This window comes from Hyperoodon ampullatus (assembly GCF_949752795.1).
Source record: "Hyperoodon ampullatus genome assembly, chromosome: 11".
Taxonomy (NCBI): domain Eukaryota; kingdom Metazoa; phylum Chordata; class Mammalia; order Artiodactyla; family Ziphiidae; genus Hyperoodon; species Hyperoodon ampullatus.
The window spans coordinates 97,012,022-97,029,863 of NC_136924.1; the positions used below are offsets into that span (position 1 = coordinate 97,012,022).

A 17,842-nucleotide genomic window follows, 5' to 3' on the forward strand; every position below is an offset into this window, starting at 1 on the left:
CGCGTCCTTCCTCTGGACAGCCGAGCAAAGGGGAGGACAGACAGGGCGCACAGGGCTCCCCTGAGGACCCTGAGCCCCTGCGGAACAACAGGCCCAAGGAACAAGGGCAAGCAAGGCCTAGAATCCTGATAAAGGACCAGAGCAGAATGGCGTTGGGCGGGGGGAGGCCTGGGCTTTGGGCCTCTCTGTGGCATAGCCCCGGGCCCTTCCCAGAGATGGTTCTGGGACCAGGGAGTGGTTCCGTGCGAGAAGGGCTGCGTGGGTGGAGGGCTTTCCCTGAGTGGATGGGTCGGGGGCTGGGCCGCGGGGCTGGGGGGGGGTGTTTGGTGACGTCCCTCGGCGTGCCCCTCCTGGCAGTGTGCCGACGACCCCGACGCGGTCTGCACCCGCTCGGTCACCGTCCGCCTGCCCAGCCAGCACAGCAACGTCGTGAAGCTGAAGCACGGGGGAGGCGTTGCCATGGATGGTCAGGACGTCCAGATCCCCCTCCTGCAAGGTGGGTGCTCTCCTCCCCCACAGGACCCCCGCCCAGCTCACCCTCAGCGCCCCCGCCCCTCAGCAGTGCTCGCTGCCACCTCTTCTGCGCAAATGTTTAGGAGAGCTAACTTTGGAGGGCAGGCTGGGTGTCCTGGCCTGCCTCCTGCAAGAAAGGAAGGCTTCCTGGAGGAGGAGGAGGAGCAGAGGAAGCTGGCTGGGGTTGGGGTGGCTGGTGATGGGTCAGACCCCAAGATGTCACGGGGCAAAGCCAGATGACCCCGTGACCTGTAGGAAAATCTACCTGTTCAGTGACTTTGCCAGGTTGTTATGTGCCATTTTGCACAGCCTATTTCCAACCTTCACCCTCATAGGGGCTCCCAGACCCCTCCCCTCTTCTTCTTCTTCTTCAAGACCACTGGCCAGCCCATGCCCCATTATCCCGGCTTTGCACATGGTGAACTTGAGGGTGCCTATGTGTGTTAATGCTATGTGTGTCTCTCCGGGGAAGAGGTATGCCTCCTACCTCTTCCCCAGAGAAAACTGCCGTTTCAGCTGTGCACAGAGCACCACTCAGCCGTGAGGACTGAGTAACTTAGCCTGGAAGCATGTGCAACAGCAGAGGGGCCCAGGAAATGCTCAGGGGTTAGGGGTTCAATGGGAAAAGGAACCAGGCTCAGGGCACCTGCCTCGGCTAAGGATGCAGGAGCCTCTGCTGCCCTCTTGTGGCAGTACAGGGAATGGCAGGCTACGGCAGGGATAGATACGGAGGCGCCTTCCTGGGGGAGCCCGATTTGCACTACACCCACCCTGATCACCTTGCCTCTGAGAACCGCCCCCCCACCTTAAGCCTCATGGACATCCCCAGCTTCCCCCTAACTCACTGCTTTCATTGCTACAGTCCTTTGTGAGATACCCCATCTTTCCCTACGATCCATCTGCCTGCCGCTCTCCTGCCCTCTCCCCATCTTAGCCTAAATCCCGTCCTTGCTGGGTTCCAGGAGACCTCCGCATCCAGCACACCGTGATGGCCTCCGTGCACCTCAGCTACGGGGAGGACCTGCAGATAGACTGGGACGGCCGCGGGAGGCTGCTGGTGAAGGTAGGTGCCCTCCTGAGCACGGCCACCCTGCAGCCGGACCTTACAAAGTCCCCGTTGTGCTCTGGGGGGAGCGCTCAAGGGTGGGAGGGGAATTCCTTTCTCCGCCGGCCCTGCGCCCCCAGAGTGAGGAACAGGCCTCTCTGTGTGTAAGAGGCTGCTGTTTGCTGTCTGGATGCCCCTTGTTCACTCCGGGAGTTCCCGGGTGCTGGGCTCTGGTACCCCAAGGGGCGTCCAGACTGGGTGGGCTCATGCAGGGCTGGGGAAGCAGTTGATTTGCTGCCCAGGCTCCTGGCTGCAACAAGGCCTGGAATCAGGGGGTGTTCCCCGGGGCGGTGCGCCCACAGTGGGACTCACAGCCAAGACCCTGTGTCGTGTACCCACTGCCTGTAAAAGGTTATCCTGGGAACTACCAAATCCCTCCCCTGGTCCTGGGGCCTCTGCAGCCTAGGGGCCACTTCCTCTGCTTTCTGTGGCCCTAGAGTCATGCTTGGAGAGGGAGCCATATATTTCACAGGGCTTCCAGATACATTTTTTCCCTCTGGAAATTTCCCTAGAAGGTATTGTCACTGCCATTACATAAACGAAGCAAGCAAGGCTCGTGGGGGCTGGGAGACGTGCCCAGGACTGCGCACCCGATCAGCTCCCTGGGCAGTGTCACCCCCAGTAGACCAGCGCTTCTCACTTTTAGGTCTTCAGATGCCTTTGCACTCTTCAAAATTATGGAGAACCCCGAGATCTTTTATAGAGGTTATAGTTGTTGATATTTACCAGATTAGAAATTAAATCAGAGACATTTATTAATTCATTAAAAAATAACAATAGTAAAGCGACTACACATTGATATAAACATTAAAAAATCTGTTTTCCAAAACAAAATTAGGTAGTGAGAATACCATTGTTTATGTTTCTGCAAATTTCTTTAATGGCTGGCTTAATGGAAGACAGCTGGAGTCTCATCGGCTTCTGCGTTCAATCTTCTGCAATATTACGTGTCATGCAGACGCTGGAAAACTCCACTGCGCACTTGTACGGAATGAGAGGGAAAAAGCCAAATAACGTTTTGTATGATTATGAAAATAGTTTTGGGTTCGTGGACCCTTTGAAAGGGTCTCAGGGATCACCCCCTGCCATGGGTCCCACGTCCACACTTTGAGAACCCCTGCCCTGAATACACTAGGATCCCTGGAGAGTCCCCGCCTGCTTCCGGGGGTCCCGTGTTCCATAGGCCCTCGGTACGATGCCGTGATGGTCGCCTGGGGTGTCCTCGATGACATCCCGGTGTCCTCCATCCTTGTGATGTCATGTTCTTTCTCTTGTCTTTGAAGACCCTGAGAAAGTTCCAAATTAACGCCTTGTTTTTCTTTTATAAAAAATAAAACTGTGACCACACACTATAGAACATGGAGGTTTTTGGAGATCTTATCAACCCCTCAAGTACAGTGGGAAATAAGGATCCTATCTTTTCTGGAGCAGGAAAAACTTGGGTCTCCTGCAGCCTGGTCTTCAAGGGAGGTGCCCCTGGTAGCCGTCCCACTCTCTCAGGCGTCTCCCACCACACCGAGAGGGTGCTCTTGATCTGTCAGGTGCCCCTCCCCCCTTCAGCAGGCACATAATATCTTGGTCTTGTCTTGGGTGGCTGACCTCCCTGCCTCAGGTTTATTTGTCTCCTCTGAGGACAGAAGGGGGACTTGTTTCTGTGGGAATGAGATGCAGGGTTATCTCTGGGGCTGCGTTTGGTCAATTTGGCTAAAGAGAAGAGGCCTTCCCTGGTCAAGACTCAGGGCGGGGCAGACGACCCCGGGGCCTGGGGATTGCGCTGTGTGTTTCGGCTGGAGGAGGAAAGGGGGCGTTTGTGGGTGGGGCGGAGGGAACGTGTCCCCATGCTGACCCCGGGGTTTGTGGGGACCGCCGAGCTGAAGACGCCTGCTGGAGGTTGGGACGGCAGGGAGCGGCAGGGCGGGCCCCCCCCACCGAGGCAGCAGCCAGAGGAGGTGGGATGAGGGGCTGCCAGTGGCTCCCCGGGTGAGGCACGGGTCCCGAGGTCCAGGCAGCAGGGCCCTGCTGGCTGTGATGCAGGCGCAGCTCGGCATCAGGCCAAGCGGGGTAGAAGGGACCCTCTGACACTTTTCATCCTGTCGGAAGCGACACTGCTATTTCAGATGGCAAATAGCAAGCGCGTCCTCCAAGTCCCTGATCTTGGACAGTTGAGGCACTGCGGGCGGGTAGCAGGGCAGCCTGGCCTGGCCTCCACGAGCACGCGCACCCCCCTAACCCTTGCTGAGCCAACCTCTGAGACAAGCCCCAGGGACGGAAGGAGACAGGCTTAGAGGGAGTGGAGGAGGGTGGAGACGGCAGACCTGGCGGGTGTGGAGGTGACTTGGGGAGCCTGAGGCACTCAGGGCCGGAGAACCAGGAGGGAAGAGAGCGGACACTGAGACGGGGGTGAGAGGACACACGCCTCCCCAGCTTCACTGCTTCGCCGGGGCCGGCCTTGGCTGTTGGCGTCCGGAGGAGAGCCTCGCTCACTCACGAACCCGTCCAGACACTGTTCAACCATCCACTCACCGAGCTGGTGGCCGAGGTCCAACAGTGAAACAAAGCGGACCAGAATCCTGGCTTCGTTTAGTTTACATTCTAATGGGGGCAGATGGACAGTAAGCAGAAGCAACAAGGAAATTGTGTCACGTGTTGGAAGGTGATGAATCTTGGCGAGAGAGAGAGAGAGAGAGAGAGAGAGAGAGAGAGAGAGAGAAAGCAGAGGAGTGGCAGGAAGTGCTAGGTGGGGAGGACTGACGTTTTCATTGCGAGGTCAGGGGAGGGCTGGTGCCTGATGTGCCAGCACTTGCTATTTGTCAAGCAAACGAGGAAACGTTACTCCATCCTCTTTCTTATTAATGCTATTTACTTGGGTACACTTTATACGGGTTCGGAACCCTCACTCGATTGTTCATCCTGCATCTTGTCAAGTCAGAGCTGGAAGGGGCTCTAGGAGATGACCTTACAGAGCCCGGCCTGAGCAGGTATCAGAACACAGGGAGGTTCTGCAGCCACAGTTTAACTCTGGTAAATTGCAGAGCAAGAGTCAGGGCTCTGGGGTCCCAGTCTCTGCTCCAGTTTGAACCAGGACCCCCTTCAATAGAGACCAGCAGATGCCCCCAGCTGTACCGTGTGAGGCACAGGCTCGACTCCCCAAAACGTTCTTGAATGTGCATCCCGGACTCAGAAGCATGGAGAACAAGCCACGTGCCGGTGGCCTGCATGCCCTCCTGCTCACCCTCGGGTCCTCGCTGACCCCCACCTCCTCTGACCATGATCACAACCCCCGGGGTCCTCTTGGCTCGGGGCCTTTTTTCCTCAGTGATGCTCAGTGGCCAAGTCAAAATCAAGAAGTTAGGAAGGGGGACGGTGGCTCAGTGTTTAAGAATCCGCCTGCCAATGCAGGGGACACGGGTTCAAGCCCCGGTCTGGGAAGATCCCACATGCCGTGGAGCGATTAAGCCCGTGCGTCACAGCTACTAAGCCTGTGCTCTAGAGCCCGCGAGCCACAAATACTGAAGCCCACATACCACACCTAGAGCCCATGCTCCGCAACAAGAGAAGCCACCGCAATGAGAAGCCCGTGCACCGCAATGAAGAGTAGGCCCTGCTCGCCGCAACTAGAGAAAGCCTGTGCATAGCAACGAAGACCCCATGCAGCCAAAAAAATAAATAAATAAAATAAATAAATTTATTAAAAAAAAACAAAAAGAAGTTAGGAAGGTGTTTTTCTTTGTCACCCAATGTATGTTCTAAGAAGACTTGCAGCATAACAGCTCAGCCTGCTTCGCCCACGTGTGTGGCAAGGATAAGTGTGCAAGAAAGGGGCGCTGGCTTTGCACTCCATGCCCCTGGGCATCTCCTCTGACAGGCAGGGTGATGGAGCTCCGCCCATCCACTGGTCGCAGCTCTGTGACCTCAGGCAACTCGCTGTCCCTCTCTGTGTCCCTGTCTTTAAGTGACAGGATGATCTCTAAACCCTTTCCTGCAGGACAGGTCTCTGACTCAAAGGATTTAAGAGGGGGCACAGAGCTGCTGGTGAAGATACTGAAGTTCCTGTTTTATTTTCTTTTGCAGCCTAGGGCTTAGCTGTGGTTTATTAAATTCATATCTATTTTTCACCTGGGGATCGCTTTTCATGAAAACCATCTCATGAGAGCAAGGAAGCTGTGGCTGCTTTGGCGGCTGCTCCAAGGTGGTCTGTCCCCCGCAGCTGTCCCCGGTCTACTCGGGGAGGACGTGCGGCCTGTGCGGGAATTACAACGGCAACCAGGGGGACGACTTCCTGACGCCCGCGGGCCTGGTGGAGCCCCTGGTGGAGCACTTCGGGAACGCCTGGAAGCTGCGTGCGGACTGCGAGGACCTGCGGAAGCAGCCCAGCGACCCCTGCAGCCTCAACCCGCGCCTGAGTATGTGAGACCTGGACTGGGGGCCCCCGGAGCCCCGAGCTCCCTGGGGTTCCAGTGCATTCCGTGGACGGTGCGCCCACCGTGGGGGGGAGGGGCAGGCGCGCCCCCAGAACCCTGAGATTCCCCCGGGTTCCAGTGCATTCCATGGACGGTGCGCCCACCCTTGGGGGAGGTGGGTCTTTGTTTTCACCATCAGCATTTGATGATCTTCATCTGGATCATTTATTCTTCAAAGTCTCTTTATTGAGCACCGTCCGTGGGCCACACCCTGGGAAAGAAAAGAGTGGCCCGTAGTTCTTCCCCTGGACGTTCTCGGTCTCTCGGAGCCGCAATTAAATTATCGTAAGATAGATGCACGGGGCTGGCCATGGGCAGATTCGTCTGCCGACTGCCCCCTCTTACCCTCTTACTCATCAGGGAACCGTTTCTCCCTAGGAAATGTGGTTGATTATGTATTTAAGCCATCAGGAAAGTATATTGGCTGCGGAAGAAAAATCGCCATGATTCCCAGACCTGAGAGAATTTGTTTTTAACCGCTGCGGCAGCGAGGGAGGGGCGGGGGCGGGGATTTCGAGCCGGAGCCGGTGACCCTGGGGTCCGCGCGCGCATCGCCTGCGGTCGCCTCAGACCGTGCGGGGCCCCGGGCCACGCCGCTCCTCTCCCTACAGCCAGATTCGCCGACGAGTCCTGCGCCATCCTGACGTCGCCCAAGTTCAAGGCCTGCCACGGCGCCGTGGGCCCGCTGCCCTACCTGCAGAACTGCCGCTACGACGTGTGCTCCTGCACCAACGGCAGAGACTGCCTGTGCGACGCGGTGGCCAACTACGCGGCGGCCTGTGCCCGGAGAGGCGTGCGCATTGGCTGGCGGGAGCCCAGCTTCTGCGGTGGGTGCCCTCCCCGCCCGCCGCCCCTGCACTGCTACGCCACCTAGCGGGATCCACTCGGATGCCCTGCGGCCTCCGCGCTGGTCCTGTTCAGAGCGCCATCTGAACGGGCCCAGGGCATCCCCTCCCAACTCCTCTCGATTCTCATCTCCCCGAAGGACAGGGCGGTGGGGACGGACCTGTACCTGGAGGACAAGTTGACCCCCTACCTGGGGGCCTAGAACCTTGGCGTCCCTGCCTGGCAGAGATTTCCTGTGGTCGCTGCCACCTAGTGTGGGATGCATGTAGGGCGGGGTTGAGGAGTCAGTGGGTCCCTGCATCCCTGAAGGATCTGATGAAGTGATGGGAGATGCAGGTACCAATCGTCTGCTTGTAACTTCAGCAAACCATCGGGGCAGTCCCCGCCCACATCTCCAGCACTGTGTATAAGGGAGAATAACATCCTGGTCCCCAGACGGCGTGAGAGTCCCACCCTGCACTGTTAGATGCCTGGCACCGGAGTTGGTATCTGCCCCATGCTCTGGTCCCTGGTTGGTTGGTACTGTCGCTCTGGGAACATTTGCCGAGTGCCCTGCGTGGTGAGGCTGTAGCAGTGCTTCAGGGCCTCCACCTTCCTTTTTGAGGCACAGATGGAAGCTGCCTCCCTACTAGGTGCCTGTCACACTGAGCAAGAGAATTAGTAGATTAAGGCAGAGGTAACCAAGGAAGGCTTTCTGGAGGCGGTGCTTTTAAAAGGCACTTTCTTGACAAAATGTTGTTTCTGTTGGAATAATACTTGGGATGCGTAGAAGTGACGGCACTGAAGGAGAATAAGGTCTAGTGGATACTCTGGTTTATAGGGTGAAGTAGATGCGTTTGGAGACTAAAATGTCAGTGGTTCTGACAGAGCAGGAAAATAGGAACTACAAGAAACGGTCAAAGGACTTAATATCATGTATTTGAAGAGAAGTTTAGGTTTCGGGGCTCTAGAAGTGTCACTATTTGGGGTCAAATGAGCCAACTTATGATTCGAGTCTAAGCCACCTTATAAAAACAAGAAGCAGAGACAAAGTAAGGACGAAACGGAACAAGTGTTTAGATGTGTGAGGCTGTGCCCCTGTCCCTCTGGCCCTGGGGTGTCCCGGGGTCACGGGCCAGCAGCTGGGAGAACTGAGGCTGGGACCTCGCTGGGTAACTCGCTTCGAGCGCTTTACTTCACCCTCCAAAAACCCTTATCAGCATTTGCTGTTCAGAAATTGGGGGCGTAATTTGGAGGAAGTGGCGTCTGTCTGTGTCTGTGCTTTGGTTGTCCCCCAATGTTAGAAATTATGCATTATCCCTGTGCTACAGCATCCGAGGGATTTCCTAATTTAGGGCCGTCTCCCAGCATGCTGAGGGCTTACCGAAATATTCTTTAAACTTCAGGAGCAGCTGTTCTTAACCTCCACCCAGAACAGAACAAGAGGGGGTGAGCTGACCCGGCAGCAGCGGGCGCTGAGCTTAGAGTTTAGAGTTTCCTGGCTCCTGAGGCAGGAAGTGTGGGTGGTGGGAAGGACCTGTCCCTGGAGACGTTTAAGAACAAGAGGCGTCTGTCTCTGTGAGTTGAACCAATGAAAACCAGCCAGGTGGTCACAAGTTGTCCCTCTGAGGCCCGAGGAAGGTAGGCAGGATGCCTGGGTTCCTGCCTTCATCCTGCACCTCATTCTCCCTTCCTGAGAAATGAACAGACTCCCTAAACCACTAACTGCATCCCCAAGAAGAGGCCACACCCCCTGGGGGACACTCCCGGAGCAAGGCCTGACTGCGTAGCTGCTTTGCAGGGTGCTGTGAGGAGAGTCTGGAGAAGCACAACACATGTTTTTCCTTGTAAACTGGTTATGCTTCCTTTGGAAAGACAAGACCACGGGCCCCTGGCAGGCAGGGACCAAGTCTTAGCGTCTCTGCATCCCCCAGCCTAGCAGAACATCTGTTAAACTGATGCACGTTGCCTCTGGGGAAGAAGGAGCAATGTAACACAGCTCCGAGCCAGCTCCCCAGGGAGAAAAGCCTTCCTGCTCCTCCTGGGTGGGGGAGATTGCCCTTTTAGGCGTAGGCTCAATGGATTGAATGGGATTCCCATCTTTATGGCCCAACGCGTCCCATCTTAATCTGCCTTTGCTCTAAATATTCATCCCATGACCCAGCCTCTCCGCTGGTTCAGAGAAAAGCCTGTGTATGATATGGTTAAAACCGCTCCCCTCAAACACCACCCCTGGAGCAGTTGTAGGCAGAGAGGTTGCAGGGCTTGGCCATTTCTGAGGCTCATGGCCAGGCTTTCCCTTTACAGCTTCTGTGGAACACAGCCAGCGGGTTTCTGCTGTAGAAATGGCTTCTGACAGGGAGGGGAAGGGTTCTAATGGTCCCGGGAGGAGTGTCCCCAGTGAGATTCTCATTTCTTGGATGACAGCTGATCAGCAACGAGAAAGCGGTGTGAAAGAGCCAAGGGCCCACCACAATGCCCCCGCCAACGCCTCCCCCGCCCCCCCAGTAAAGAATTCCATCATCAGGGTGCTCGCGAGAGGGCCGTGAGCGCAGAGTGGGCTGAGTGCTGGCCAGGACCTGCCAGTGCTGGGTCCTCTTAGGAGAGGACCTTTGTCTGGAGCCTGTGGAGCTGGGACTGCATTTCCCCTGTTATCACAAGAGCAATAAAGCAGCGAACATTCACCACCTGCCAGGCACGGCTCTAAACTCACTTAACCTTCATAGCAACCCAGGTGGACGTTATTTTTATATTCCAGAGAGGACACTGTTAACTAGAGGTGGCCCTGGGACTTGAACCCAGGAACTTGGGATCTGGCGCCCACTCACTCCCTCAGCTGCTTTGCTGCGTTGCCGTGTGCTTCCTGTCAGTCTGTGTCTGTTGTGCCGTTTCTGTGTGGGAGGCCGGGGGGTGGGGTGAGGGCTGTGGGTAGGTAGACGCTGCCTGCTTTGCTGGGGCAGGTCTAAGGGTGTCCCTGCTCTTTGTGACTGGCACGTCCCCAAAGCCTGGTTCCTGGGGGACTATTTCCTCTCTAGAGCATAATGGTTAAGAGCTTGAGCTTTGGGGTCCCAGAGAGCTGGGTTCAAATCCTGCCTCGGCCTCTACCTGGGAGGCGTGACCCTGATGAGTCACTAAGTTAAGTTTCAGGCTTCTTACCTCTGGGCGGGCGGGGTTGTGAGATCTAATGCCTTGAGAGGCAGCCAGGGCATAAAACCCACGGTGAAGAGCGGGGTGTTCAGTAGGTGCTCAGTTAAGGGAGCTGTTATTTTTATTATCATCAGGGAAGAAAGGCCCTTGCCCATCCCTGCCAGTCCTCTTGCATTTTTTTTTTTGTCATCTTTATTGGAGTATAATTGCTTTACAATGGTGCGTTAGTTTCTGCTTGATAACAAAGTGAATCAGCTATACATATACATATGTTCCCATATCTCTTCCCTCTTGTGTCTCCCTCCCTCCCACCCTCCCTATCCCACCCCTATTTACAGCCCTAAAGTCCACCAGGATTTCTACTATGTCCCAGGCTTTGAGAATTCAGAGATGACCAAAGCATGGTCCCCCTGGTTAAGCAGAGGAGAAAAACGTGTACATCCGTGATTAGAACAGACATTCGTGAAAATAAAAACACACTTTTGCTCACAGTGGGAAGAGAAGGCGGTGACCGTACGGATATGACTGGGGGTCCCAGCGGCAAGGGGTGGCACCCCCGGTCCTAGAACCACAGTCCTGGTCATCTTAATGCTTTTCCACTGAGGCTGTCCTTCCCCCGCCCTCTCTCCCCAGCGCTGAGCTGCCCACGAGGCCAGGTGTACCTGCAGTGTGGGACCCCCTGCAACCTCACCTGCCGCTCCCTCTCGTACCCGGATGAGGAATGCACCGAGGTCTGCCTCGAGGGCTGCTTCTGCCCCCTGGGGCTCTACCTGGATGAGACCGGGGCCTGTGTGCCCAAGGCCCAGTGCCCCTGTTACTACGACGGCGAGATCTTCCAGCCCGAAGACGTCTTCTCGGACCATCACACCATGTGGTAAGTCGAGCACTGGGACTGGGGACCTCGGGAATAGCAGGGTAGGGAAACGTTCCTCCATGTCCTTCATTTCATGGATGGGTACACTGACGCCCAAGGCAGGCAGTGCCTGTCCAACATTGCACAGCAAGTCGGGAGCAAAGCTGAGATTTCGGCCAGGTCTTCCGACTGCCTTGCTGTGCAGCGCCCTGGAGCTCCAGGCTCGTGGCAGAAGTAAGTCATGACAGTAAGCCAGCTGTCACGTGTGGAGCCCCATTTCTCTGCACTAGGTCTCAGCTTCCCTTTTCTAGAACAAAAGATGGGAGTTCTCCTTGCCCCCCTCCCCTTCAGCTTCCTGTCAGTGTTCTCGGCCTGAAGCACCTGAGCCAGGAGAAGACATACCATAGCAACATTGCCTCAAGGGTGCATCACTGTCCCGACTTGCTTCATGCTTTTCCCGAAAAACAGCTCCAGGTCATGCACGCTTCCTGCTGTCCTTCACCCAGGCCCTTGGTCATGGTCAGTTTCAGCAGGGCTGTCACGGTCGCAGAAGAAATTTGTAACAGAACGTTTATAAACACCTCATTGGCACCAGTTCTGTCCCAGTGCTGGGCTAGAGATTGTAACCTAAAGATGAACCAGACACAGGATGGGCCCCAGAGAAGCTGACAGTCTACGAGGGACACCAGTTGAAATGTCCTGATTATGGAAAATTTCAGACATCAAACTGGAGAGGATAGTGTAAGGGGCCCTAATGCATCCAGCCTCAGCCTCCAGAATTATCACCACTTTGCCACTCTGATTTAATCTATCCCTTCCTCCCCTTTTTGGCTGGAATAATTTAAAGAAAACCTCAGATATTATTTCATTTCATCTGAAAATACTTCAGTATGTATTTCCAACAGAGAAACACTTAAAAAAAATAAATCTAACCACAATACCATTAGTAACCTAGACATTAACAATCATTCCTTACTAACATCTAATATTCAATCCATGTTCACTTTTTCCTGATTGTCTCAAAATGTCTTTTTACAATTGGTTTGTCCAAGTCAAGATCCAATCAGGGTCTGCACGTTGCATTTGGTATGAAGCTTTTTCTCATCACTCCAGTGAGATTAATTTGCCATCCTTCCCAATCTCCTATATCCAAAGTGGATTGTTTACACTTGTATTAAAACAGTTATGGTCGGGCTTCCCTGGTGGCGCAGTGGTTGAGAGTCCGCCTGCCGATGCAGGGGACACGGGTTCCTGCCCCGGTCCAGGAGGATCCCACATGCCGCAGAGCGGCTGGGCCCGTGAGCCATGGCCGCTGAGCCTGTGCATCCGGAACCTGTGCTCTGCAACGGGAGAGGCCACAACAGTGAGAGGCCCGCGTACCGCAAAAAATAAAACAAAACCAAAAATCAGTTATGGTCATTGGGCCTGGATTTCTGCAAAAGTGTGTTAAATCTCCCCTCTAGACAGTGACCTCCTGAAGAGTAGAGACTGTATCTTAGGCCCTGATCCCTAGTAGCTAACTGTTCTGATACAAAGTAGGTACCATTCATGTTTACTGAGATGAAATAACTACATTTGATAGACTCGCCGTATCAGAGCCATAAAAACCCCTGCTCATTCAGAAAAGGGAAGGATCTCTTCCGTTTGGGAGGAATTGGGGAAGACTCAATGCAGGAGGTAACTTTTGAGTTTGAGGAGGATTCTACTGGCAGAAGTGGGGTGGAGGGTTTTGGGGGTGGAGCAGCGGTCCAGGAACTAAAATGCACAAGGCATACTCATCAGTCACCAAGGTAAGTCCTCTGGGGGAACATATGTGTGCATGAGGGAAAGATAAGACCGGGGGGAAGTTGGGACCAACATCAGGGGTCAGTCTTTGGAAGATAAGGTGAGGACTGATGCTTGAGCAGAAGGCCATGGGACCTCGGAGGGTTTGAGCAGAGAGGAAATAGGGTCAAAGTGTAGTTTTAAGGAGTAGGTTCTGGAAGCTGCATGAGTTATGAGGTCAGTTGTGGGAAGATGTTGACATAGTCTAGTCGGAAGGTAAGGCCCTGGGCCAAGTAATAGCAGCAAAGATGGAGGGGGTCAGGAGCTAGAGATGCTGGGAGGGTAAACAGACCAGTGAGATGTTTGGGAGGAGGCGGAGGTGTACTGAAGGTGGTCCCAGGGTTCTGAACTTGAATGCTTGGGAGAACAGCGAGACCGAGAACTGCAAGAGGGCTCTTTGTAGGTGGAGGGAAGATAATGAGTTCGGTTTGGACCTCGATGACTTTGAGTGACCAAGAGGGCATCTTGGTGAATGAGTGGAACCAATGGCTGGAATTACGGGTTTGGAGCTTGAGTAAGAGATTGGGGCTGGAGATACCAGTTACAGCCATGAGAGTAGCTAGTCTTCTAAGAGGGGAGGACCAGAGATGTGAGAATGTTCAGAGGACCAGGGGAGGAGAAAGGGGATCCCATGAGAGAGGACAAAGAAGAAAGGCCAGCGGAAAGGGCAGAACCAGGAGAGGCCCATATCATGGACATGAAAGGAACAGTGGAGTTAGTACCATCTTCTGTTGGCTTGGGCATTTGGCCTTTGCCCAGTGGTTGTTTTACCATAGTTGTCGAGCTATAATATTCAAGGTGTTTCTCTCTGGGACCTTGAAACAACACTGTTAGGGAAGCAGGACTTGCTTTTTTAGTAAGGAATTGGAGGCTTAGAGAGATTATCACGTCCCCAAATCATCCAGCAAGTGGCTGGAACCCAGGGACCCTTGAACCCTTCATGTTACATGGAGAAGAGGCTGTTGAATTTGGCGATCAGAAGGTCACGGTGGCCCCCTTGTTTCATAGTGTGGTGAGGAAAGAAGACAGAGGGTAGGGGACTGGGGTGACTCGGAGGACAGCAATGTGGCTGGTAGCATATCGGAAGCACAAGGAAGGTTGGGGGTGGGCAGCAGCTCCTGGGTGGGCAGAGGGCCAGGGGGTAGCCCTGGCTTCAGGCTCTTCTCAGGGTTTGGGCATCAGTGGCCACTCCATGACCACCTCCTCTTCCCAGCCTTCCCTTCAGGCACCAGGGCTGAAAGCTATAGATCATCTGTTTTTCCACTTCATTTAGAAAATTGGATTTCAGGGAGAATGTGAGCCAGAGGGAACTCAGGGCTTGTCTGTGGCTATTTATTTTTATTCTTTTTAATTAATTTATTTGTTTGGCTGTGTTAAGTCTGGGTTGCGGCACACGGGCTTCTCTCTAGTTGTGGCACGTGGTCTCCAGTGCGCGTGGGCTCAGTAGTTGCGGCGAGCGGGCTTCGTTGCCCCGCAGCACGTGGGATCCTAGTTCCCCGACCAGGGATTGAACCTGCGTCCCCTGTGTTGGAAGGCGGATTCTTAACCACCGGATCACCAGGGTTCTATTTTTATTTTTATTCTTCTGACAACACACTGAAGAATCAGCACAGCTGGGGCAGGTGTTAGTGATGCCCATGGAAAGGTGGCAGGAAGGTGCAAGCACACGTGACCTGGAGGTTTCTCCAGACCGTTCGTGTGGTATCCAAACAGCCATCACAGTGGAGGACTCACTCCAGGTAGGCAAGCTGTGAGCCAGGAGTTGACTTTTAACCTACCTGCAAGGTTTTCTTTTTTTTTTTTTAAAGTAAAATTAAACTTTTTGGTCACGTCCAAATGATAGCCTGAACATGGCATTTGGGGGAGGATCTTTTTAAGCCAGGTGTTAGTTAAAAACCAGAAGTGCAGAATCTGCATGTGCCCAGGGAGGGAAGGGCTGACTCCCTTGTTCATTCAACAAATGTTGATTGAACAGCAGTCACGTTAAAAATGTTCAAAATCATTATAATCAGCGAAACGCAAAATGAAGCAATAAACGTTACTGCATATCTGTTTTACTGGGAAAATTTGAAATCTGGATAATGCCAAGTGTTGACAGGGCCATGGGCCATGGGGCCGCTGACCTGCTCCTGGTGGGCACAGACTTGTTCAGATACTCCCAGTATTGTTTCAAAATCTCAATCTGATTATGTCACATTCCTGCTTGGAATCCTTCCAAGCCTTCCCCTCAACAGGCCTTAGGATGAAGGTCAAATCCCTCCCACGGCCTCCCAGGCCCCATGGGATCTGACCCCTGCTACCTGTCCCCTCTCCGATGCCCTGGCTTCCTTTGAATCCTGAAGGTGCTTTGCTCCCTTCAAACCCAAGTCCAGTTGTACCTGAGAGGGCCAGGGGCACAGTCTATGTGAATTGGACATCCACACCTGGTAGTCCCACCTGGGCATATATATTAGAGTTCTTCATGTAGGGTACATGTATGAAGATGTCAATCACAGCCTTGTTTACAGTGGCAAGGAGTGAGGGACAATCTTCCATGGCTTCTACCCTCTTGGATCTTTTTTTTTTTTTTTCCTATTTTTTGGCCACGCCACTAAGCATACGGGATCTTAGTTCCCTGACCTGAGATCGAACCTGCTCCCCCTGCAGTGGAAGCTCGGTGTCTTAACCACTGGACCATCAGGGAAGTCCTACCTTCTTGGATCTTATAGTCCAGTGGCAGAGAGAGATGTTAACCAAATAATAACTCAAATGCATGTAAAGTTACAAGTGTGGTAGGAAGCAAAGTATGTGGTCTATGAAAGCTTGAAATGGGGGCGGGACAAAAGCGGTTTTGTGTGTGTGTGTGTGTGTGTAAGTGATGTCAGGTTAGAGGAAATAGTGTGTGCAGGAGCGTTTGCATTTGAGTGGGGCAGTGCACCTTCAGGATGAAAAGAAGGCCAGGGGGATGGATGGGGGACGGGTAGCAGGGCTCAGACCGTGTGGAGCCTGGGAGGCCATGGGAGGGGTTTGACCTTCATCCTAAAGCCTGTCGAAGGGAAGCTCTTGTAGGATTCCAAGCAGGAGTGTGACATAATCAGATTTGGGTTTTGCAAAGATGCTTGGGCTGCCATGAGGTATGTGTTTTGGAGAGAGGTGAGGAGAGATGCAGGACATCAGCCGGAAGGCTTTTGCACCATCCAGGTGACAGGGGTGGGGCTCAGCAGTGGAGATGGAGGTGGGTGTGGCTTCCAGCGACATTCAAGCCACCAAGCCCAGGGCTTGGGGATGCATAGGGTGTAGGGGGTGGGGAGAAGGCAGTGTCAGGGCTGAGCCCTGGGTTTCCGGTTTGTGAAACTAAATGGATGGTGGTTTCATTCGAAGAATCCAAGCCCCGGGGGAGAATTGGCTGTGGAGGGGGGATAGTGAGCTCAGTTTCGGGCACCCTGAGTCACACAGGTGGTTATCACATAAGCATTTGAATACGTGGATTTTAAGTTCAACGGAGAGATCGGAGCTGCTGACGTGAATCTGTGAGTCCTCTGTAGTTGGGGCTGGACTTGCAAATGACACACATAGTAGGAGGAGGAGGGAGGGGCTGGATGAGTCCACAGGGGGGCGGAGCTACAGTGAGCCTGAGAGGAGCCACCAGCAAAGTGGGAGGAAAACTAGGAGGGATGTTTTGTTTTCTTTTTGTGGAAGGATGGAGCAGGCAACAGGGATGACTAATGTGGAAGGAGATCAAGTAAGAAAAGAAGTGAAAACAGTTGCACTGGGTCCAGTGGCGTGGAGGTCACTGGTGGCCTTAGCAGCTGCGTTTCAGCCGGGTTATGGGATGGGAGCCCGGCCGGAGCCGGGCAGAGCGCCCCGTGGGAGGTGGGGAATCCCTCTAAGTCAGGCTGTGACCTCCTCTCTGCAGCTACTGTGAGGATGGCTTCATGCACTGCTCCACGAGCGGAGCCCCGGGGAGCCTGCTGCCCGACGCGGTCCTCAGCAGCCCCCTGTCTCACCGCAGTGAGTACCACCCCCCACGGGCTCTCCTCTCCCTCTGCTCAGATGGTGTGGGTGAGGCTGTGTTCAGGCACGCGTTGGTGTGTGTGACTTCCAGGCCTGGATGTGCCTTTGCATGTACACATCCCAGTTGTTGAGGCAGGAAGAGTTTAATTTTGTGATGGGGAAAGACTGAATTGCCTGCAGGATGGACCAGGGAGATCTCTCTTCTGCCCATGGCGACCTTAACCCAGGGAGCAGCTGTGGGTACAGTGGTCCTTCATGGCCTCATTTGACTGAGGGACACGGTGACCGGAACACCTCTTTAGAAAGCTTCTCTGATGGATTTGAGACAGAGGAGTTTGGACTCGGTGCCCTCAGTTTGAAGGTCCTAATAGATGCTGCGCTGTTTAGGGACAAGGCACAGGAGGGAGACCTGGTGGGACCATATCCCACGTTTATGGATCAGAAGGACCCAACATCCTTGCTTAGAAAGGACCCTCCGAGTAGGAGGGAGCGAGATGCCTTTAGGCAGGTAAATGGGCTATTTTCAACCTCCAGCTTGACCTCTTCTCCCTACCTCTCACTCTCCTAAGGCCTCCTCTCTCCCAGTGACACAGCTCTGTGCCTGCGTTCGTCTTCCAACTGGTCCTGGTGGGGAGTCCAAGAGCAGGAGGCCCGCATGGCCGGGTGAGGGCCCACCTCTGGGTCCTCGCTGTGTGCTCACCTGGTGGAAGGGGTGAGGGAACTCCGTGGGGTGTCCTCTAAGGGCGCTAATCCCATTCCTGAGGGCTCCACCCTCATGACCCAAATCACCTGCCCCAACCTCACCTCTTAATAGCATCACCTTTGGGGGTTAGGATTTCCACCTGTGAATTTTGGGGGGATACAAACATTCAGTCCATAGCAGACCTCAAGGTCACTCATCCCTCCTGCCTCTCTCTTCTTCCTTTTCTCTCTCACTGTAAAGTTTTTTTCCCGACACTCCACCCCTCTCTGTTGCATTCTGCCTCTTAGGTCTGATGCTTCTCTTGCCCAGAGTCTTCTAGCCTAGTGACAGGAAGGTTTTTTTTTTTTCAAAGTCAGGAAACTCCTAGAATTCTGTGCCATTTGGAAAAGCCATTTAACCTCTTAGGGTTTCAGTTTCCC

General features: G+C 54.0%; 1 protein-coding gene across 1 annotated transcript in view; it reads left to right on the forward strand.

Moving 5' to 3' along the window:
- The window catches only part of VWF (von Willebrand factor), a gene marked incomplete at its 5' end in the record, with an annotated part of 133,230 nt that overhangs the window by 46,077 nt on the left and 69,311 nt on the right, over nt 1-17,842 (forward strand). The window contains 6 exons of the mRNA XM_079714643.1: nt 358-496; nt 1,476-1,576; nt 5,826-6,021; nt 6,690-6,905; nt 10,684-10,924; nt 16,623-16,717. Coding sequence (XP_079570769.1) covers nt 358-496; nt 1,476-1,576; nt 5,826-6,021; nt 6,690-6,905; nt 10,684-10,924; nt 16,623-16,717 — 988 coding nt within the window. The remainder of the gene's footprint in view (nt 1-357; nt 497-1,475; nt 1,577-5,825; nt 6,022-6,689; nt 6,906-10,683; nt 10,925-16,622; nt 16,718-17,842) is intronic.